The 25,145-nt window shown below is 38.1% G+C and overlaps 1 protein-coding gene and 1 pseudogene across 2 annotated transcripts in view; both read left to right on the top strand.

Annotated features, from left to right (window-relative positions):
* LOC100601437 (cytochrome P450 2C19) overlaps window positions 1-25,145 on the top strand; it is a 152,614-nt gene that overhangs the window by 44,010 nt on the left and 83,459 nt on the right. Inside the window, exon 1 of one of the 2 annotated variants that reach the window (XM_030809237.1) lies at window positions 635-991. The exons of the other annotated variant lie outside the window; for it this stretch is intronic. Within the exon in view, the coding sequence (XP_030665097.1) occupies window positions 824-991 (168 nt within the window). The 5' untranslated portion in view covers window positions 635-823. Of the gene's footprint in view, window positions 1-634; window positions 992-25,145 lie in introns of those variants that run through there. 2 annotated transcript variants of the gene reach the window in all.
* Window positions 10,275-25,022, top strand: LOC115832137 (annotated as a pseudogene).

The following is a 25,145-nucleotide window of genomic DNA, read 5'->3' as shown; positions in this document are numbered from 1 at the left end:
ATCTGCACAAAACATCTAGTGTAAGTACTTGGGGTTTTTGTGGATTGGGCAATGACCTGGAAGAGTTTGGAAGTTCTCTGGGGACCCTTCCCTTATTGCCTGCCTAATGCAAGCTGGCTAACTCCTCTCAGTAGGATAAACATTATTTTATGTACAAGGGATATAATATACAGATTGCCCTCAAAGTCATATTTCCAACTGGTCATCAATCTAAAAATCCAAAAGTTTGATAATTTTTTGATGAAATAATTTCATTGGTTCTCAATTTTGGCTGCACAGTGGAACCACCTGGGGTGTTTGAAAAAACCTAGGCCTGGCCGGGCATGGTGGCTCATGCCTGTAATCCCAGCACTTAGGGAGACCAGCCTAGCCAACATGGTGAAACCCTGTCTCTACTAAAAATACAAAATCAGCTGGGCGTAGTGGTGCATGCCTGTAATCCCAGCTATGCCAGAAGCTGAGGCAGAATCGTTCGAATCCAGGAAGTGGAGGCTGCAGTGAGTTGAGATCTTGCCATTGCACTCCAGCCTGGGCAACAAGAGCGAAACTCCATCTCAAGGAAAAAACAACAACAACAAAAAAAACCTGGGCTCTGCTTCAGACTAGTTAAACCAGAATTCCAGGGTGGGGCACTGGAAAGAACAAGAAAAAAGAACACCTTACTTTTATCTTTTTCAGTAAGCCAATGTTCATTCAGAAGAGACATTAAAGTGCTTTTTGCTGACTAGTCACAGTCAGAGAATCACAGGTGGATTAGCAGGGAGTATTATAAAAGCCTTGAAGTGAAAGCCCACAGTTGTCTTACTAAGAAGAGAAGCCTTCAATGGATCCAGCTGTGGCTCTGTTGCTCTGTCTCTCCTGTTTGTTTCTCCTTTCACTCTGCAGACAGAGCTCTGGAAGAGGGAGGCTCCCATCTGGCCCCACTCCTCTCCCAATTATTGGAAATGTCCTGCAGTTAGAGGTTAAGGACATGAGCAAATCCTTAACCAATGTAAGTATGCTTTATGTTCCTCCAGTAATATACAAGGTGTGTTTAACCTCAAGATTCTTAAAGTTTTATTTCATTTTAAAGTGATAAATGATAATTGTATATATTAATGGGGTACAATATTACATTTTGATACATGTATAGATTGTGAATTGATCATATCAGGGTAATTAGCATATCTATCATCTCAAATATTTGTCATTTCTTTGTAGTGAGAACATTTAAAATCCTCTTTTTTAGCTGTTTTGAAACATACAGTACATTAATATTAATTATAGTCACCTTGCTGTCGAATAGAACAACCGAGCTTATTCCTCCTATCTGTAACTCTGTATCTGTTGACCAACATATCCCCTTATTTGGACCATCTCCACCTGCCAGCCTCTGGTAGCCACCATTCTAATCTCTACTTCTATGAGTTTAACTTTTTAAGATTCCACATAGAAGTGGGATCATATATGATATTTGCCTCTCTCTGCCTGGCTTATTTAATTAATATGATGTTCTGTAGAGTCATCCATGCCGTCATAAATAAGAATATTTTTTCCTCTTTAAAAGGCTGAATATGGGGGGAGGGGGGAGGGACAGCATTAGGAGATACACCTAATGCTAAATGACGAGTTAATGGGTGCAGGAAATCAACATGGCACATGGATACATATGTAACAAACCTGCACATTGTGCACATGTACCCTAAAACCCTAAAGTATAATAAAAAAAATAAATAAATAAATAAAAAATAAAAGGCTGAATAGCATTTCATTGTACATATATGCCATATACAAAATCCATTAATTTATTGATGAACACTTAGGTTGTTTCCATATCTTGGCTATTGTCAATAGCACTGCAATAAACATGGAAGTACAGACATCTCTACCACATACTGACTTCAATTCCTTTGGGTATATACTGGTAGTGGGATTGCTGGATCATCTGATAGTTCTATTTTTAGTTTTTTGAGGAACATCCATACTGTTTTCTCAAATCACGATGCTAATTTACATACCCAAGGTTCACTTTATTGCACATCTTTGTCAACACTTGTTATCTTTTTATCTTTTTGATAATAATAATATCTATGAGTTGTGATATCTCATTGTGGTTTTAATTTGCATTTCTCTGATGATTAAATTTGTTGAGTATTTAAAAATATCTTAGCCATTTATATGTCTTCTTTTGAAAAATGTCTACTCAAATCCTTTGACCATTTAATTAATTAATTAATTTATAGAGACAGGGTTTTGCTCTGTTGTAGGCTGGAGTGTAGTGATGGGATCAGGGTCCCTGCAGCCTTGAGCTCCTGGGCTCAAGCCATCCTTCCACCTTAGTCCCCCAAGAGCAAACACATTCAAAAGCTAGCAGAAGGCAAGAAATAGCTAAGATCAGAGCAGAACTGAAGGAGATAGAGACACAAAAAACCCTTCAAAAAATTAATGAATCCAGGAGCTGGTTTTTTGAAATGATCAACAAAATTGATAGACCGCTAGCAAGACTAATAAAGAAGAAAAGAGAGAAGAATCAGTTACATGCAATAAAAAATGTTAAAGGGGATATCACCCCCAATCCCACAGAAATACAAACTACCATCAGAGAGTACTATAAACACCTCTATGCAAATAAACTAGAAAATCTAGAAGAAAAGAATAAATTCCTTGACAGATACACCCTCCCAAAAATAAACCAGGAAGAAGTTGAATCTCTGAATAGACCAATAACAGGCTCTGAAATTGAGTCAATAATTAATAGCTTACCAACCAAAAAAAGTCCAGGACCAGATGGATTCACAGCCGAATTCTATCAGAGGTACAAGGAGGAGCTGGTACCATTCCTTCTGAAACTATTCCAATCAATAGATAAAGAAGGAATCCTCCCTAACTCATTTGATGAGGCCAGCATCATCCTGATACCAAAGCCTGGCAGAGACACAACAAAAAAAGAGAAGTTTAGACCAATATCCCTGATGAACATCGATGCAAAAATCCTCAATAAAATACTGGCAAACCAAATCCAGCAGTACATCAAAAAGCTTATCCACCATGATCAAGTGGGCTTCATCCCTGGGATGCAAGGCTGGTTCAACATATGAAAATCAATGAAGTAATCCAGCATATAAACAGAACCAAACACAAAAACCACATGATTATCTCAATAGATGCAGAAAAGGCCTTTGACAAAATTCAACAACCCTTCATGCTAAAAACTCTCAATAAATTAGGTATTGATGGGATGTATCTCAAAATAATAAGAGCTATCTATGACAAACTCAAAGCCAATATCATAGTGAATGGGCAAAAACTGGAAGCATTCTCTTTGAAAACTGGCACAAGAGAGGGATGCCCTCTCTTACCACTCCTATTCAGCATAGTGTTGGAAGTTCTGGCCAGGGCAATCAGGCAGGAGAAGGAAATAAAAGATATTCAGTTAGTAGAGGAGGAAGTCAAATTGTCCCTGTCTGCAGATGACATGATTGTATATCTAGAAAACCCCATCGTCTCAGCCCCCAATCTCCTTAAGCTGATAAGCAACTTCAGCAAGGTCTCAGGATACAAAATCAATGTGCAAAATTCACAAGTATTCTTATACACCAATAACAGAGAGCCAAATCATGAGTGAACTCCCATTCACAATTGCTTCAAAGAGAATAAAATACCTAGGAATCCAACTTCCAAGGGACGTGAAGGACCTCTTCAAGGAGAACCAGAAACCACTCCTCAATGAAATAAAAGAGGATGCAAACAAATGGAAGAACATTTCATGCTCATGGGTAGGAAGAATCAATATTATGAAAATGGCCATAATGCCCAAGGTAATTTATAGATTCAGTGTCATCCCCATCAAGCTACCAATGACTTTCTTCACAGAATTGGAAAAAACTACTTTAAAGTTCATATGGAACCAAAAAACAGCCCGCATTGCCAAGTCAATCCTAAGCCAAAAGAACAAAGCTGGAGGCATCACGCTGCCTGACTTCAACTATACTACAAGGCTACAGTAACCAAAGCAGCATGATACTGGTACCAAAACAGAGATATAGACCAATGGAACAGAACAGAGCCCTCAGAAGTAATGCCACATATCTACAACCATCTGATCTTTGACAAACCTGACAAAATCAAGCAATGGGGAAAGGATTCCCTATTTAATAAATAGTGCTGGGAAAACTGTCTAGCCATATGTAGAAAGCTGAAACTGGACCCCTTCCTTACACCTTATAAAATAATTCAACATGGATTAAAGACTTAAATGTTAGACCTAAAACCATAAAAACCCTAGAAGAAAACCTAGGCATTATCACTCAGGACATAGGCATGGGCAAGGACTTCATGTCTGGAATACCAAAAGCAATGGCAACAAAAGCCAAAATTGACAAATGGGATCTAATTAAACTAAAGAGCTTCTGCACAGCAAAAGAAACCACCATCAGGGTGAACAGGCAACCTACAGAATGGGAGAAAATTTTTGCAATCTACTCATCTGACAAAAGGCTAATATCCAGAATCTACAAAGAACTCAAACAAATTTACAAGAAAAAAACAAACAACCCCATCAAAAAGTGGGCAAAGGACATGAACAGACACTTCTCAAAAGAAGACATTTATGCAGCCAACAGACACATGAAAAAATGCTAATCATCACTGACCATCAGAGAAATGCAAATCAAACCACAATGAGATACCATCTCACCCCAGTTAGAATGGCCATCATTAAAAAGTCAGCAAACAACAGGTGCTGGAGAGGATGTGGAGAAATAGGTACAGTTTTACACTGTTTGTGGGACTGTAAACTAGTTCAACCATTGTGGAAGTCAGTGTGGTGATTCCTCAGGGATCTAGAACTAGAAATACCATTTGACCCAGCCTTCCCATTACTGGGTATATACCCAAAGGATTAGAAAACATGCTACTATAAAGACACATGCACACATATGTTTATTGTGGCATTATTCACAATAGCAAAGACTTGGAACCAAACCAAATATACAACAATGGTAGACTGGATTAAGAAAATGTGGCATATTACACCATGGAATACTATGCAGCCATAAAAAATGATGAGTTCATGTCCTTTGTAGGGACATGGATGAAGCTGGAAACCATCATTCTCAGCAAACTATTGCAAGGACAAAAAACTGAACACTGCATGTTCTCACTCATAGGTGGGAATTGAACAGTGAGAACACATGGACACAGGAAGGGGAACATCACACACTGGGGCCTGTTGTGGGGTGGGGGAAGGGGAGTGATAGCATTAGGAGATACACCTAATGTTAAATGAAGAGTTAATGGGTGCAGCACACCAACATGGCACATGTATACATATGTAACAAACCTGCACGTTGTGCACATGTACCCTAAAACTTAAAAGTATAATTAAAAAAAGAAATTCTTGGTTGAAAATTCTTTTCTTTAAAAATGTTGAATATTGGCCCCCACTCTCTTCTGGCTTGTATGGTGTCTGCACAGAGATCTGCTGTTAGTCTAATGGGCTTCCCTTTGTGGGTAACCTAACCTTTCTCTCTGGCTGCCCACAATGTTTTTTCCATCATTTCAACCTTGGTGCATATGATGATTGTGTGTCTTGGGGTTGCTCTTCTCGAGGAGTATCTTTGTGATGTTCTCTGTATTTCATGAATTTGAATGTTGGCCTGTCTTACTAGGTTGGGGAAGTTCTCCTGGATAATATCCTGAAGCGTGTTTTCCAACTTGGTTCCATTCTCCCCATCACTTTCAGATACACCAATCAAACATATGTTTGGTCTTTTCACATAGTCCCATATTTCTTGGAGGCTTTGTTCACTCCTTTTCATTCTTTTTTCTGTAATGTTGTCTTCTCACTTTATTTCATTAAGTTGATCTTCAATGTCTGATATCCTTTCTTCTGCTTGATCAGTTTGGCTATTGATACTTGTGTATGCTTCATGAGGTTCTTGTGCTTTGTTTTTCAACTCCATCAGGTCATTTATGTTCTTCTTGAATCTGGTTATTCTATTAGCAATTCCTCTTTTTATCAACCTTCTTAGTTTCCTTGCATTGAGTTAGAACATACTCCTTTAGCTTGGAGGAGTTTGTTTTTACACATCTTCTGAAGCCTACTTGTGTCATTTTGTCAAACTCATTCTCCATCCAGTTTTATTCCCTTGCTGGCGAAGAGTTGTGATCCTTTGGAGGAGAAGGGGCATTCTGGTTTTTGGAATTTTTAGTCTTTTTGTGCTGGTTTTTCCTCATCTTCATGGATTTATCTACCTTTGGTCTTTGCTGTTGGTGACCTTCGGATAGAGTTTTTGCATGGTCGTCCTTTTTGTTAATGTTGATGTTATTGCTTTCTGTTTGTTAGTTTTCCTTCTAACAGTCAGGCCTCTCTTCTGCAGGTCTGCTGGAGTTTGCTGGGGGTCCACTCCAGACCCTGTTTGCCTGGATATCACCAGCAGAGGCTGCAGAACAGCAAAGATGGCTGCCTGCTCCTTCCTCTGGAAGCTTCATCCTGGTGGGGCACCAGCCAGATGCCACCCAGAGGTCTCCTGTATGATGTATCTGTCAATCCATGCTGGGAGGTGTCTCCCTCTCAGGAGGCTCGGGGGTCAGCGACCCACTTGAGAAGGCAGTCTGTCCATTAGCAGAGCTTGAACGCTAGGCTGGGAGATCTGCTGCTCTCTTCAGGGCCATCAGGCAGAAACGTTTAAGTCTGCTGAAGCTGTGCCCACAGCCACCTCTTCCTCCAGGTGCTCTGTCCTAGGGAGAGGTAGTTTTATCTATAGGCCCCTACTGGGGCTGCTACCTTTATTTCAGAGATGCCATGCCCAGAAGTCTAGAGAGACAGTCTGGCTATAGGGGCTTTGTGGTGCTGCAGTGGGCACTGCCCAGACTCATCTTCCCAGAAGTTTTGTTTACACTGTGAAAGGAAAACTGCCTACTCACACCTCAGTGATGGTGGACTCCCCTCCCTCCCATCAGGCTTGAGCATCCCAGGTCGACTTCAGACTGCTGTGCTGGCAGTGAGAATTTCAAGCCAGTGGATCTTAGCTTGCTGGGCCCCATGAGGGTGGGATCCTCTGAGCTAGACCACTTGGCTCCCTGGCTTCAGCCCCCTTTCCAGGGGAGTGAATGGTTCTGTCTCGCTGGAATTCAGGTGCCACTGGGTTATGAAAAAAAGACTTCTGTAGCTAGCTTGGTGTCTGGCCAAATGGCCACCCAGTTTTGTGCTTGAAACCCAGGGCCCTTGTGGTGTAGACACCTAAAGGAATCTCCTAGTTTGCAGGTTGTGACAGGTTGTGAAGACTATGGGAAAAGTGTAGTATCTGGGCTGGATAGCACTGTCCCTCATGGCTTCCTTTGGCTAGGGGAGGGAGTTCCCCAACCCGTTGTGCTTCCCAGGTGGGCCAATTCCCTGCCCTGCTTCTCTTTGCCATCCGTCAGCTGCACCCACTGTCTAACCAGTCCCAATGAGATGAACCGGGCACCTCAGTTGGAAATGCAGAAATCACTGACCTTCTGCATTGGTCTCGCTGGGAGCTGCAGACTGGAGCTGTTCTTATTTGGCCATCTTGCCCCAATCCCAGTCCAGAACTTTGTATCTACCAAGCTGTGAAGTGAATGTTTGAAAACTGGAAATTTTGGATACTCTTATATGGTAGCTCTGGAAATCAGAGTCTTTCCTCTCTTTAGGGTGTTTTTTTGCCTGCTATAGTTTTTTTTTTTTTTCTTCTGAAGGCTATAGCTTTCTTTAGTGACTTTTCAAAACTACTTTTGCAAGTCATATGTGGTTTCTGAAGTCTTTTCTCTAGCTTATGTTCAGCTAGTTTTGACAGAAATTTTCTTGAATGTGGAGAGGCAAAAAAGAGACATAGAAAAAATATATGTATTTATATATATAAATAGCAGAAGAAAGATGGAAGGAAGTAAGGAAAGAAACAAAGGAAGGAAGGAGGAAAGGAAGGAAGGAAGAAAGGAAGGAAGGAAGGTCTTTCAGATTGGCTGGGGCACTCCTTGTCATAGCCTTCACTTACTGCTTAAGTTGAGCCTGGATATCAGCCAGAGGTGAAAGTTCAGGATCTTCTCACATTTTTCTAATTAACCTGTCCTGCTCTGGGCATGTTGATAACTTTCTGAATTTCTTAGTATACACAGGCACTTTTGAACATCCCAGTTTTCCAAAGAAACTGTCTCCCAGCTTTTATTCTCAGGATTTTAGTGCTCTACTGTGTGTGCCTTAACTATAATCATTTGCCCTAGGTAGCTTTGGGTTGTTCATTTGTCTTAGGAGGTTTTTGAGAAATGTCCATTGCTTTTCCATCCTGAGTGAGTTTTGAATCAGGTGAAACAAAGTTGACTGCCTCATGTTAGCCCATGGTAGTCCTCAGACAGTTGAGAAAGAGAAACATAATTTTTTGCAAGTAAGGTCTTCTGTGGTCCCTCTGGAAACAGGAACCAGGGTCCTCCACTGGGAACAGGGCTGCCCTTGACAAGATCACTGCCAAGCTGATGAAGGATGTGGTACAAGAGCAAATAAACATACCACAAAGCTTACATATGCATCATGGAATACTATGTAGCCATAAAAAGGAATGAGATTATGTCCTTTGCAGGGACACTGATGGAGCTGGAAGCCATTATTATCAGCAAACTAATGCAGGAGCAGAAAACCAAGCACCACATGTTCTCACTCATAAGTGGGAGCTGAACAAGGAGAACACATGGACCCAGGGAGGGGAACAACACACACTAGGGCCTGTCAGGGGCGTTGGTGGAGGGAGAGCATTAGGAAAAATAGCTAATGTGTGCGGGGCTTAATACCTAGGTGATGAGTTTATAGGTGCAGTAAACCACCGTGGCACACATTTACCTAGGTAATAAACCTGCACATCCTGCACATGCACCTTGGAACTTAAAATAAAAATAAAAATAAACCCACAAAGCTTTTCTACTATTTTTAAGTTGCCATTTTTTTTATTCAGTTTTCCCTTGTTTGCTGTAAACCTTTGACTGATTTCCAGAGTTCTGTTAAAGTTGATTCTGACTTTTTTGTTTGAATTTTTGGGTGTTTTTATGGAGAGATGGGCCCATGGAACTGTCTATTGTGCCAATTTTGTGGGCATTATTCTGTGAAGTGATCGGTTGAACACTACAGCTTGCCCATATCTTAGCATTGTGGCATTAACATCTGGGAAAGATAGATGATTTCTTTATTTTACAGACAAGAAAAGAAATGCCTGAATATAGAGCTGTAATTCAAGCCCATTAGCTGGTGTTTTTTCCCACCAAACCCCCAAATCCAGTTTCTGGCAGTACTTTGGTGACTGCCCAAAAGCACACACTCAATGGAAATCTAAGTTCCTTGTTGAAAAGCTGGCATTACTCACAGGCTTTTCCTCTAATTCACACCTAGAGACCCCTTCATCACATTATTTGGCAAAAGGGGAGGATGTTTTGGAGAACAGATGCTACCAGGAAGTTCTGAATAGGATAGGGGTATTTGCTGCTTCAGCAGGGTAATTAAGGTTAAGATGACAAAATGATTGGGTTTTGGGGTGTATGAAACATTAAAAAATTACAGTTTTGCCTGTGCTGAGCTAGCATGTCCCGAACTCTGTCTAAAGGATAATTGTGTGATTATCTCAACTACTCATGGAAGTATCTTAACTACTCTAGTATATGGATACTTATCCATAAAATGCTGAATTACATTTTATGGTATCTTTGTACCCCTCCCAGTTATAAAAGAGTGATTCTATTTCTGAGACTTCCTACTAGGAGTAGAAATAGCAGGGAATGGCTTTGTGATCTATTTCATGTTGTTCAAATTTCCTTAACCTCTGTTCTTATCTGTAAAATGGGAATTAAAGCAATTCATGGCATTCTATATTTCAAGGCTATAGAGAAGAATTAATATAAAAAATGAGATAATTGACATGAAGCTATTTTAATATTCTGAAAATAGTATATGAGTATAGGAAATTATCATTTTTGATCCCTTGTTCAGAATTTTCTAACTTAAATCTTTCTGTCAGTATAGAGGACTACTTTGTACGTATAATCAAATGCTCCTCTTACAGAGGGAGACAATTTTTAAAAATTCACTCCAGTTTTAAACCAGCAGTTGACTTATGGTGTATGTCTTCAATACATGTGTTTAATTTAATTAATTTTTAAAAATCTTTAAGGTCTGCAATAATTTCCCTGTTCTCATCGATTATCTCCCAGGAAGTCATAATAAAGTAGCTGAAAATTTTGCTTACATTAAAAGTTATGTATTGGAGAGAATAAAAGAACATCAAGAATCCCTGGACATGAACAATGCTCAAGACTTTATTGATTGTTTCCTGATCAAAATGGAACAGGTAAAATGTTATTTGTTTGCCTGCATCTTGTGGTTCATTGATTAGTTCTATAATGATTGCTTAAATGGTGAGGCAAGAAACACTTCATGAGAACTTTATGTACTTATCATGTGTATGGATCTGGACAAAGCACCATGAAGAATTTATAATTGAATTGTTAAACAATTATAATATGTGAGCACCATTGTTAGGTACTAATAATTTATCTGAGGAAAGACAGAATGCATGCCTTAGATGAAAGGGAAATACAAATAAATTAGAAAGTGCAAAATATAGCATCATAAGTTGAAGGTGGACATGGTCATATCACACAGCATATGGGAGAGTGAGGTGAAAGGGTTTAACCTAAGTGGGCCTCCTGCATGTCCTGATGTTTGGTGTAAATGTTAAAATATTTACAATGAATAACGGAGCAGTCAGTTTTTTGGTGTGCAGAACAGTGTGATTAGAGGTTCAGAGGTGTGTGGTGGCAAAGAGATGGAGAAGGGAGGTCTTAACTGAATGGAACCAAAAGTAAATCTGGACAAATATGAAATTGGAGGTGTCTGTAACCTGCAGACCTGAATGCTGGCATGGAGAGTTTTGATGTGATCACGTATATGTGTGAGCCCTAACAAGAGTGGGATGCATATAATTATTAGAGAAAATAATCCTAGGAATTGTGTAGAAGGATATGTACAATGAGAATGGAGGTCAAAAACTTGCTACAAGACTTTTCATATCTTTGAAGTTCAGCTTGCTGAAAATGTGGGCTACAGAAACAGATTCTGAAATAAAATCAAGTTGTCCATTTTGTCATATTGCCAAAAATCTATGGATATTAGTTTCAGTTAGAGGATCAGAAAGGAGCCAAATGATAGGGCCTGTGTGGGAAATTTCAGTAATGAGAGCAGGCATTCTCTTTGATAACTTTAACTGAGGTGGGAAAGATTCAGATGGTGAATTTGAATAGTGGTAGGGTCAATATGAAAACTGTGTGAGAAAGGTAATATAGATGCCCTCAGGACACTAAGGTGCAAAGTACTCTTTGAACTGAGAAGAGGCCCAATCCGGAACAAACTGAAAAGAGTTAACTCTAGAGAAGAAAATCTTTCCTCTGAGGCCACCATTATTTTATTCAACCGCTTTACAGCACTAGGTAGAAATGCAGAATCAGTCAGTAGGTGAAAATATCATGGAGTCAAAGATGCTGATGGAGGTGACTTTCATGAAATTGCCCATGGAATGTTAGCAGAACTACTCGAATAATGTGTTCTAGATGGAGTGAAGTGAAGAAGATGAGATACTTTGAGGAAATTGGAGAAGGGAAGAAGCAAATTATCCCTACTCTCCACCTTCTCTACTGCTAGGTCAGTGGTTCTGAGGTCTAATTAATTTGAGAATCTCATTAAAATATGGACACTTTGCCAGAAAAATGACACTATATGAGTTCTCCATTTTTGTACACATTTAGAGGGGTTTCCTTAATGCTATGAATCATCTCCATTAATTCTAGGTTAAGGAGAATTGTAAGGTCCATGGTGTTTCAGTGACCAGTGGCTATGTCCTCATTACTATATTTAAAAAGTGTATTGTTCCTTTGACCTCACTGTAATATTTAGAATCTAGCTTATTTTATTTTTCATAACATTTTTATTGAGTTTAATTCACATATTGTACCCTCATACATTTTAAATACAATTCAGTACTTTTAGTATTTTTCACAGAGCTGTGCAGCCACCACCACAATCAATTTCAGAACATTTCCATCATCCTGAAAAGGGAACCAAATGCTTAACAGTCACCCTGTATTGGGGTGGCTCTAGTCAACACTAATATACTTTCTGTCTCTATAGGTTTTCTATTCCAGACATTTCATATAAATGAAATTACACAGTATGTGGTCTTTGTCTGACTTCTGTCACTTAGCACAATGTTTTCAAGGTTCATTGACATAGCATGTATCAGTACCTCATTCCTTTATGTGGTCAAATAATATTTGGGTGTGGCTATATCATATTTTATATTTCCATTCATTAGTTGTTGGTTTTGATTGTTTCTGTTTTGGCTGTTATGAATAATGCTGGTATGGACATTTGTGTACAACTTTTGTGTATAGATAAGTTTTTATTTCTCTTGGGTATATACTTGGCTGTGGAATTGCTGGATCATACAGCAACTGTATGCTTAATCTTTGGAGAAACTGTGGCTGGATCAAAGACCTAAATGTAAGAGCTAAAAATATAAAATTCTCAGAAGAAAACCTAGGCATGAAATTTGCTGCACCATTTCGTATTCTCACTACAATGTTTTGAGAGTTCCACTTTCTCCACAACCTTGCTAATGCTTCTTATCTTTTTGATTCCAGCCATCCCAGTGGAGTTCAGGTGGTTCCATGTGGTTTGGTTTGTATTTCCCTGACATTGAATAATCTTTTCTTGTGCTTATTGGTCATTTGTATATCTCTTTGGAGAAAAGAATATTCAGATCTTTTGTCCATTTTTAAATTAGGTTATTATATTTTTAAAATTATTGAGATGGAAAAGTTTTTATGTATTCTAGATAAAAGTCCCTTATCAGATACTATTAAAGATATTTTCTTCCATTTTGTCAAGTGTCTTTCACTTTCTTAACAGTGTCTTTTGAAATAAAAGTTTTTAATTTTTGTGAAATTATTTATTTGCTTGGTTTCTTGCAATTTTTTTTGTCATCTTTAAGAAATGATTACTTAGTCCAATATCACAAAGATTCACCCCAAGTTTTCTTCAAATGGTTTTATAATTTTAACTCTTACATTTAGGTCTAAGATCCACTCTGAGTCAATTTTTGATTATAGTGTGAGGTATGGGTACAACTTCATTCTTTGCCTGTGCATATTCAGTTGTCCTAGTACCATTTGTTGAAAAGACTATTCATTCCCCATTGAGTGATTGTGGTACAATTGTTGAAAATCAGTTGACTACAAACATGAGGATTTATTTTTAGACTCTCAATTCTATTTCATGATCTATATAGCTTTCTTTATGCCAGTATGACAGTACTTTTTTTTTGAGACAGGGTCTCACTCTGGTTGCCCAGGCTGTAGTGCAGTGGTGTGATCTTGGCCTCTACCTCCCGGGCTCAGGTGATTCTCCCACCTCAGCCTCCTGAGTAGCTGAGATTACAGGCATGTGCCACTATGGCCAGATAATTTATTGTATTTTTAGTAGAGACAGGGTTTCGCCATTTTGCCCAGGCTGGCCTCCAACTACTGGCCTCAAGCAGTCCACCCACCCTAGGCCTCCCAGATTGCTGGGATTACAGGAGTGAACCACGCACCTGGATGACAGTAGCTTTTATGTAAGTTTTGAAATTGGAAAGTGTCAGTTCTCCAGTTTTGTTCTTTCCCAAGATTGTTTTGGTTCTTAGCTATCTTGGTTATGTAGAGTTCCACATGAATTTTATGGTAATCTTGTCAATTTCTACTAAAAAGATAGCAGATATTTTGATATGGATTACTTTGAATCTGTAGATCAATTTGGGAAGTAATGCCATTTTAACAATATTAAGTCTTCCAATGGATGAACATGGGATGTCTTTCCATTTATTTAGATCTTCTTTAATTTCTTTCAACAATGTTTTGTATCAGCTAGCTTAATTTTGATAGGCTATTTGTACATAACCACTGATTTTTCAAATTCGCTTAAACAGAAGGAAATATTAGTATTGGTTTATAAGTGCTCTACTCTCCTTCCTGGCTTTGGTGTAATTTTGAGTTGATAAGCTTAGAAAACTTAGTAAAATTCATACTTGGGGCAGCTTTCTGGACTCTGCTGTTTCCATTCCAGTTTGGGCCTATGAAGGTTTATAACAGGTCTCGGTATCTAGCAGTGTATGTCTTCCAAATTTGTTCTGCTTCTTTAATATTTTTTTTGTGGCTATTCTCAGGTGTTTACATTTCCAAATAAGTGTTTAAAGTATCATTTTGTCAATTTCCCAAAACACTGTGCTGGGATTTTTATCATGGTGACATTAAATCTTTAAATCAATTTAGAAAGAATTGATGTCCTGACAGGTTGAATCTTTCAGTTCATGGATATGATTATGCTCTTTATTTATTTGGGCTTTCTTCTATTTTGTCAGTAATGTTTTGTCTTCAGTTCAGTGGCTTTCTCATGTATTACATTTTTTTCTGAAATGATATTTTGATGTAATTGTAAGTTGTGTATATAATATATAAATATATATAATATGAAATAAATATATATAATATTAAAAATATGTTTTCAAAACAGAGTCTTGCTATGTTGCACAGATTGATCTTCTGGGCTCAAGCAATCCTCCACTTCATCCTCCTGAGTAGCTGGGATTAGAGATGTGTGCCACTGCATCTGGCTTTTAAATAATATACTTAAAAAAATGCCTTTTCCATTTCTTTGTTTCTCGTACATGGAAATATAATTGACTTTATTATTTTGATGACCTTACATCAAGCAAATTTACTTAGCATTGCTAATTTTTTGTTTGTAAATTTATTTGTAATTTCTGTGTATTCCGTGATCTTTTAATATTTATTTTATTTCTTATTTTTCAATTCTTATAACTCAATTTTCTCTTTATTGCTTTATTTCACTGGTTAGGATTTCCGGGACAGTGTTGAATAAATCATGATGGTGGGCATCCTTGTTTCATATATGATGTTCAGGATGGGTGAAGGTTTAACATCTCACCAGTGAGAATGATGTTTTATGTATATTTTTGTAATTAAAAAATCAGATTAGAGAAGGTTGCCTTCTACTTTTGATGATTTTTTTGGTCTTGAATGTGTATACAATTTGATCAAATGGAGTCTCTGCATCAATTGGTATGGCCATATATTTTGTCCTGCCTATATTAGTTAAATATTAGTTAAATATTTAGTTAAAATTTAGTTAAAATACACACAAATGCACACACAGAGACATACAGAGCTGGGTTTTATTTGCTATGTTTTTTCAGGATGTTTGAACTTATATTTACAAGAGACATTGGTTTGCAATTTTTCTTCCTCAAAATTTTCTTGTCAGATCTCTGATATTGAGGAAATGTTGGCTTCATAAAATAAGGAAGATAATGTTCCGTATTGTGGTTGTTTTTATAATCTTTTCTCCCTTCTCTATTCTTTTTGTGCTCACTTAGTTCTGTCTTTGGAGTGACTCATAAATTTTGGTTAAGTGCCAGTTATGACATATGAAAAAATGCGGAATGTCAGATGGAGTTCATCTTCTTCCAGAAAGGGTTCATCTCTCCCATGGTAGACAGACAGAATTATGCAACACCTTCTACTTTCATTCAGAATTAGATATCAACACAGTCAAAAAAAATTTTTTTTCAATTTTTTAAATTATACTTTAAGTTCTGGGATACATGTGCAGAATGTGCAGTTTTGTTACATAAGTATACACGTGCCATGGTGGTTTGCTGCACCCATCAACCTGTCACCTACATTAGGTATTTCTCCTAATGTTATCCCTCCCCTAGCCCCCCCATCCCCCACAGGCCCTGGTGTGTGATGTTCCCCTCCCTGTGTCCTTATTGTTCAACTCCCAATTATGAGTGAGAACATGCGGTGTTTGGTTTTCTGATCTTGTGATAGTTTGCTGAGAATGATGGTTTCCAGCTTCATCCATGTCCCTGCAAAGGACATGAAGTCATCCTTTTTTATGGTTGCATAGTATTCCATGGTGTATATGTGTCACATTTTCTTAATCCAGTCTATCATTGATAGACATTTGGGTTGGTTCCAAGTCTTTGCTATTGTGAATAGTGCCACAATAAACATGAAACACAGTCAAAAATTGACTGTAGCCATCAGCTGACCTCTCTGAGGTTCCCCTATGCCTGCAACCCTGAGTCATTTTTGTCTCAGCAGCTTTTCCAGTGCCTTCTAACACATGGTTTCTGTGTTTATTGAGACTTTTTAGTTGCTATTCTGCAAACTGGTCTATTCCACTTGAAGCAAGTACATATTGCCATTATAAAGAAATAAAATAATGAAAATTTAACTTTGAGAGGAAGAAGGATTTTAGTTTGATAAGATTGAAATCACTACTGCCATCTTATAGGGAAGAGGGAATTCTGAATGTCGTATTGTGCCGTATGGAATCCACTAGCCACAGGTACCTATTGAGCACCGGAAGTGTAATGAATGCAACTGAGGAAATGAATTTAAAATTTTACTTACTTTTCATTACTTTAAATTTAAATACAAATAGCCATGGATCATTCATGGCTACCATGCTACAGAACACATATCTAATTTTTTAATTTTCTGTAATACAGGGTTAGAAATATCTCATTCTCGATTATGCAATACTAAAAGCCTGAATAGTTAAAAACAATTTAAGGTGGGTATAATTTCATTTGGCTAAACCTTTACTTGCATGGAGCGAATGTATTTATTTTCCTTATTTATCATACTTTGTATAAATATTAATGTTTTGCTAAAGAAAAGGCCAGCAATTTGGGAGGCCAAAGTGGAAGGATCATTTGCACCCAGGAGCTGGAGGCCAGCCTGAGCAACACAGTGAAACCCTATCTCTACAAAAAATAAAAAAATTAGCTGGGCATAGTGGCATGTGCCTGTAGTCCCAGCTACTTGGGAGGCTGAAGTGAGAGGATTGCTGGTGCCCGAGAGGTTGAGGCTGCTGTGAGCTATGTTCATACCACTGTACTCCAGCCTGGGTGACAAAGCAAGGCCCTGTCTCAAAAAAAAAAAAAAAAAAGGAAAGAAAAGAAATATCGTATTCAATTATATGGTATCTCCCCACTCCCACATTACTGGGAGTATTAGAAAATCTATAGCAACTATTATGTAGCATAATATCTTTCTAGAATGAATATATGTGTGTGTAGGTATATAGTATACATATAATATATGGAAATGTGTATACATCTACATTTTAATCTATATATTTATCTGCATTTATTTATCATCTGTCTACCTATGTAATCTAATCTGTCACATTTAACACCTAAGTACTTCAGTATATAATTCCCAAAAACAAGGACTTTCTCCTACATAATAATAATAACATCCACACTCAAGAAATTATTATCAATACATTAATATTATGTATTGATAATAATTATTAATGATAATAATAAACATTAATAATAATAATAACATCCACACTCAAGGAATTATTATCAATACATTAATATTATCTAATATCTTACAACTACATTTTCCCGGTTATACTAAAATATCTCTTACAGCTTTTTTTTTGGTGGACTTCCTGTAGTCCAGTCAAGGAACAAGCTTTTAATTTGGTTATCTTGTTTTGTTAGTCCTCCTTCATCACGAACAGTTTTTTTTAGTTTGTTTCACTTTAATACACTGACAGTTTTTAAAAGTCCTGTCCCCTTGTTATGTAAAATGTTGCTCAGTCTGGTTTTTTTAGAATTTTTTTTGACAATTAGATTCCAGTTATGTGTTTTTGGCAAGAAAGTTACATAGGTGATGTTATATATGTGCCATTGCATCACATGTATGGTCCACATTTTGTAAGGGTGTATCTGCTAGGTCTCTCCATTGTTGGAGTTCTGTTTTTCATATGCAGTTAATAAAAAGATGGCATGGTACTTTAAGATCCTGTGAATATTACTTTCCCAAATAATTTACCCAGTAGTTTTAAAGTTAATTGATGATCCTTGCCTGAATCTATGGTCCTACCTGAATGGCTGCAAAAATGATGATTTTTCTAATTTTATCCTTCTGTGTTTTTTAGGTTGGATTCATCTCTAATGAAGAGTTCTCCCACATGTTTTAACTAAAAGAAACATATAGCATTTCTGTGATCAACCCCTCAATAGATTTTAGTGTACTTGTTGATATCATCTCAGAAGTCATTTTTAATTAGATCAGACCTCCATTTAAAAAACCCCTATGAACAGATTCCAAATTCTTCTGACTCTTTTTTTTTTTGTAAATAAAAGTTTTATTGGAGAAAAATAGAACCACCATGTACACAGGGAAAAGGGCACAAAAATTCAACTGATACAGAACAACAAATGAAAGTCACAATTATCCAATGTAGTTTGCAATTACTTTTTAGTTTCTTAAACAGCTCCCCTCAACTTGTTTTTTTAACAGTCTTGCTAATTTTTCAGCTGAAACAGCATCAAGTTTTCAAAGAATTAAGAGCCTCGGGGAGGGGACCCGCTTTCAAGATACTGAAGGTGGCATCAAGAGTTTCCTCCTAACAGGACCAACTCTATCTAAAAGTTGCTTACGAGTAACTTGAATCTTGTGTAATAGTCTACATCTCACAGACCATCAGGGATGAGTTAGAACACTGTTGTTGATGGTCCAGTATGAAGAGAGGGCAACCAACTAGCTGTATTTGCTTGTCAGCTGAGCTCATATAAAGAAATCAGTGAGGAGCTGAGAAAATATAGGCAATGGCTGCTCAATAAGAATTATAAGTTCTGAATACCACATATAGTTAGACACCAGTGTGCAAGTTGATGCAACTAGAAAGAAACAGGTGACTTTTTAAAATACCTGGCCACAGGTCTTTGAGAACTCAAGAAAACAATCAACAGTAGACACAAGAGTCAAAAATCTTCTCAGGTTGAAGATTAGGACATAGGCAATCTTCCTAACGGCTCCAACAGACAAGGAAATATGCTGTGGCAAAAAGCATTAAGTAGTTCTGATTTTTAAAAAACAAAAACAAAATTTTCTGCTTCTCCTCCCTTCAAAGCTTCAGGGAAATAGGAACAAGGAAACAAAACAAAAACAAAAAAAAACAGTGATGGTAAAGAGAAGCCTTTTGCTTGAATTATCACTTTGAAAAATAGTACTTTTGCCATTTTGTATATATAAACAATCTTGGGACATTCTCCTGAACACTAGTTGTCCAGTGGCTAAGAGAACTCAATTTCAAGCAATTCTGAAACGAAAACCAGCATGACACAGAATCTCAAATTCCCAAACAGGGGCTGTGTGGGAAAAATGAGGCAGGACCTTTGTATCTAGGGTTTTAGCAAGTTAAAATGAAGATGGCAGGAAAGGCTTATTTATCAACAAAGAGAAGAGTTTGGGATGCTTCTAAAAAAACTTTGATAGAGAAAATAGGAATGCTAAATCCTAGGAAGCCTGTAACAATCTACAATTGGTCCAAGTTGAAGACAAAACTGTCCAAACAACATTTAAAGTCTAAAGTATGTTGAAAACTAGTTGAGAAGTTTTTGCTCCTGTAACAATTTACAAAACACATTCATTTTGGTCTCTTTTGCAATTTTCTTATTGTATTCATTTTTAATGTAAAGAGTTGGATTTTTCTCTTCTATGATGTTCTTCTAGTACAACTGATCATTAATTTTCTATTTTAGCTATTTTTATAAGTACTTGTTAATCAGCACAGTTAACTTGGGGCTAAGCCATATATACACATCCCATACTCATAAATGAAAAGTTTTAGGATGTGAATATACAAGATATTATGTAAGCAACTGTCCCCCTACTTGAAAACTTGTTTCCAAATAATTTTTTTAAAAACATCCCTTTCAGTGTAACAGAACATTACCTAGTAAAATATCAATAGCTATGACAATTCATTTCTCTTTTCAAGGGAAATCACAAAACGGGTGAACAACCAAGTCAAGGGTGGTTTTTCTATTTGATAAATACATCCAGAACTCTGTACAGTAAATAAAGTTTGCATGCAGTTTAAGTATCTTTAAATGACATTTTAAGCAAATAAACCTTTTGCTTCATAATTAATGGTGTATAAGAACCTTCCCCCCTTTTTAATAGCCACAGTGATCTCTTTCCCAGTTCCAAAGAGGAATTCATGAAGACCAGGTATGTTCAGAGGCTTCTATTTAAAAACCGTCTTCTGGAAGTCCTAGCCAGAGCAATCAGGCAAGAAAAAGAAAGAAAATGTATTCAAACAGGAAAAGAATAAATCAAACTATCTCTCTTCACTGATGATATGATTCTACACCTAGAAAACTCTGAAGACTCTTCCAAAAGGGCCCCCAGAAGTGATAAATGACTTCACTAAAGTTTCAGGATACAAAATAAATGCACAAAAATCAATAGCATTTTTGTATATCAATAACATTCAAGCTGAGAGCCAAATCAAGAATGCAATCCCATTTACAATAGCCACAAAACATTAAATCCCTAGGAATACATCTAACCAAGGAGGTGAAAGATCTCTATAAGGAAAACTGCAAAACACTACTGAAAGAAATCATAGATGACACAAACAAATGGAAAAGCATTCCATTCTCATGGATTGGAAGAATCAATACTGTTAAAATGACCATACTGGGCCAGGTGTGGTGGCTCACGCCCATAATCCCAGCACTTTGGGAGGCCAAGGCCAGCGGATCACAAGGTCATGAGATCAAGAACATCCTGGCTAACACGGTGAGACCCCATCTCTACTAAAAATACAAAAAATTAGCCAGATGAGGTGGCGGGCACCTGTAGTCCCAGCTACGTGGGAGGCTGAGGCAGGAGAATGGCATGAACCCAGAAGGTGGAGCTTGCAGTGAGCGGAGATCACACCACTGCACTCCAGCCTGGGTGACAGAGTGAGACTCTGTCTCAAAAAAAATAAAAAAAATAAAAAAGGCCATACTGCCCAAAGCAATCTACTGATTCAATGCTATTCCTATCAGACTACCAGTGTCTCTTCTAAAATTTATAGGGAAACAAAAAAGCCTGAATAGCCAAAACAAACCTAAGCAAAAAGAACAAAGCTGGAGTCATCACGCTACCAGACTTCAAACTATGCTATAAGGCTACAGTAACCAAAATAGCATGGTACTGGTACAAAAACAGACACACAGAACAATGGAACAGAATAGAGCACCCAGAAATAAAGCGGCATACCTACAGCCATCTAATCTTAAACAATGCTGACAAAAAACAGGCAATGGGAAAAGACTCCCTCTTCAATAAATGATGCTGGGATGGCAGGCTAGCCATATGCAGAATGAAACTGGACCCCATCCTTTCACCATATACAAATATGCACTCAAGATGGATTAAAGTTTCAAATGTAAGACATCGAACTATAAGAATTGCAAAAGAAATACCTAGGAAACACCATTCTGGGCATTGGCCTTGGGACAGAATTCGTGACTAAGTCCTCAAAAGCAATCACAATGAAAAAAATTGATATGTTAATTAAAATTGATACATTAGTTACAAATTAAACTAAAGAGGTTCTGCATAACAACAGTAACTATTAACAAAGTAAACAGACAACCTACAGAATGGGAGGAAATATTTGCAAACTATGCATCTGACAAAGGTCTAATATCCTATAAGGTAATTAAACAATTGAACAAACAACAAATAACGCCATTAAAAAGTAAAAGACGTGAACAGACACTTCTCAAAAGACATACAAGTGGCCAATAAACATATGAAAAAATGCTTCACATCGCTAACCATCAGAGAAATGCAAATCAAAACCAAAACGGGATACCATCTCACATCAGTCAGAATGGCTATGATTAAGGTCAAAAAACAATGGATGATGGCAGATGGCAAGGCTGTGGAGAAAAGGGAACACGCATAGGCTCTTGGTAGGAATGTAAATTAGTTCAGCTACTGTGGAAAGCAGTTTGGAAGTTTCTCAAAGAACTTAAAACAACTACAATTTGATCCAGCAATCCCATTACTGGATATATTTCCAAAAGAAAATAAATCATTCTACTAAAAAGACACATGCACTTATATATTCATTATGACACTATTCACAATGGCAAAGGATTGGAATCATCCTAAATGCCCATCCACAGTGGACTGGATAAAGAAAAGGTGGTACAAATACACCAGGAAACCCTATGCAGCCATAAAAAAGAATGAAATCTTGTTCTTTGTAGCAACATAGATGCAGCTGGAGTGAATTAACGCAGGAACAGAAAGCCAAATATTGTATGTTCTCACTTACAAGGAGGAGTTAAACATCAGTACTCATGGACATAAAGATGGCAACAATAGACACTGGGGACTACTAGATGGGGGCTGAAGAGGAGGAAGGGTTGAAAAACTACCTGTTGAATACTGTGCTCTCTACTTGGCTGATGAGCCAAGAAGAGCAGGAAGCAGGCAGATTCCCCTGCTGAGCTCCCCAACCTCCTGTGCTTTCCCCTCTGGCAGCCTTCCTCCTACTATCACCTCAGCATCACACAGTATACCCATGTAACAATCCCGCAAACAACAACAAAAAAGGTAATCCATGTGTGAGATGTGTGAAAACCGAAGTGATGAGATACAGCAGCAAGTGGGGATGTACACCAGGGTCCAAGCTTGATGCTAAACAGGGATTCAGAAGGCTTCCCCCAAGTACTCAAATGCTCAGGACTTCAAGTGCAATTAATTGGAGGGGACTTTAGCAAAGTCACTGCCACTTGCCTTAAAGTCATCCTGCTTCTTACTAGGTCTGTCTGGGTGGGAATGTAACTTCTTTGGACCTCAATTTTCTTATCTATTGATCAAAGAGATTGGACTAGGTGATTTCCATCACTTCTTCCCACTCTTTGACTTCTTTATAACTTAGTTTGTCTGTTTTGTTATTTCCAGGGCACGACCATAATAACATCCCTGACTTCTGTGCTGCACAATGACAAAGAATTCCCCAACCCAGAGATGTTTGACCCTGGCCACTTTCTGGATAAGAGTGGCAACTTTAAGAAAAGTGACTACTTCATGCCTTTCTCAGCAGGTAATAGATATTCATTTCCATCTGTCCTTCAGGGGACACGATACCTTTTTGAAATCAGTTGACTCTTACATGATGCCACCTCTGAGGTTTGGCTGAATTGCTTTGCAGATCATTAGCACCATTCCCTATGCCTATGCGATTTCCCTGCTGATGAACATCCCTGTTATTGGGCCAGGTTAGTGGGGCTTTGGGGAGTTGATCCAGTTTTTCAAACTGAAAAAGCTAGAGTGTAGGTTAATTTAATTCTGCCTCTAGATACATCACTGAGCTACCCAAGAGCTTCTCTTAATGGGTGAAACTTATTTAGACATTTCTCATCTGCCATGAGAAAGGTATCTAATTCCACAACTTTGAATATCTTCCCTGTGGTGTCCCTAGCTCCGTAGACTGAGCTCTGGAGATACAAGTATCTGAGAGCAGAGAACGGGCTCTTAAGAGGCTCACTCCTGATTTAGAGAAGTAGACAAGTAAACAGATCATTGTAATATAGTAGGAGGAAGGCTGCCAGAGGGGAAAGCGCAGGATGTTGGGGAGCTCAGCGGGGGAATCTGCCTGCTTCCTGCTCATTCATAGGCCATACCACTTCCAAGAGGAAGGAAACTTAAGCTGCCTCATTGCAGCAGGAAACAGGACAAGAAGAGAAGGCAAGGCACTTTTACAGAAGTAATGGACCATAGTAGCAGGACATTTTCTGTAGATCTAGGGGGTCAGAACCTGCCAACAAATTTCAGGGTCAGGAAAACCCTGGGAATATGGAAGGATAGTCTGCGATAATTCCAGAGCACCTTGATCTCCCTCCACTCATGATCATACATCTTGGATATTCAATCTCTACAGCTAAAGTGTGTGGTGAGTCTGTGGACATAGAGTTCCCTTCATTTTTTCCTCTGGCTTTTGATCCCTGCTTTGGATCTGGCACTGTATACACTGAGATGTCAAGAACTAAGACCTTCTTTTAAGGATTTCACGTTTTAGCAAGATAGAAAAGTAAATACACAGAGAATAGAATTCCAGGTGATCTGTGCTCCAGTGGAAGCATGAATATGATGAGGAAACCTAGAGAGGGTGAGTTTCTATTGACTAGGGATCACAGAAATCATAAAGAGGAAATGACATGGGGCATAAATTCTGAAGGAAGCATAAGAGTAGAGCTTTTTAGGCAGATGGGACATCAAGAGATAAAGGTTGAAACTTTGTGGTGTGTTGGAAATTGATGAAGAATGGATATGCCTAGAGCTGAGAATGGAGGAGATGAAGAATGGAAGGAGTGATATAGAACGTCAGACTGGGAACAGAATGTGAAGAGTCAGGTCAAGCCATTTGGCCTTTATCCCATAGGACAGATGGGTGTTGTTTAAAGTCGTAAAATGAGAGACTGACATGTTTAGACATGTACTTTTGAAAGTACACTAGGAAAAAAAATCTTTGGCTAAATATTGTGCCAGAGGTACAAAGGGGAACACACTATATGAGCCTTCTCCTTTCAGCCCATCTTCCTTGTGAGTGCATTTCTAGAAAAAGACTGATAGAAACTTGTAGTGTCAAAAGAGCAGTTATAACGCGGGAATACTTAGTGAAGTGCATGGCATAGAGCTGATACTCCATAAATATTTGTTGAGTGAAGGGTTCCTAGTAAAATAATATATTAAGTAGATAGGAAGTGTATTCATTTTTCTGTTTTTCTGTGTATCCAACCATCCTTCCAGTCATTCTGCCTTCGATCCATCCATTTAATCATTTATCAAATACTTGCTGCATACTTTTTGTGACGGTTCATCACTTAATGTTCAAGGAACAAATCCCCTATGTCTCTTATTTTCAGGAAAACGGATGTGTGTGGGAGAGGGCCTGGCCCACATGGAGCTGTTTTTATTCCTGACCACCATTTTGCAGAACTTTAACCTGAAATCTCAGGTTGACCCAAAGGATATTGATATCACCCCCATTGCCAATGCATTTGGTCGTGGTGCCACCCTTGTACCAGCTCTGCTTCATTCCTGTCTGAAGAAGGGCAGATGGTTTGGCTGCTCCTGTGCTGTCACCTGCAATTCTCCCTTATCAGGGCCATTGGCCTCTCCCTTCTCTCTATGAGGGATATTTTCTCTCACTTGTCAACCCACATCTTCCC

This window comes from Nomascus leucogenys, chromosome 3, assembly GCF_006542625.1.
Source record: "Nomascus leucogenys isolate Asia chromosome 3, Asia_NLE_v1, whole genome shotgun sequence".
NCBI lineage: Eukaryota > Metazoa > Chordata > Mammalia > Primates > Hylobatidae > Nomascus > Nomascus leucogenys.
The sequence above is the reverse complement of the archived record's forward strand: the minus strand, read 5'-3'. Positions and strand labels throughout refer to the sequence as shown.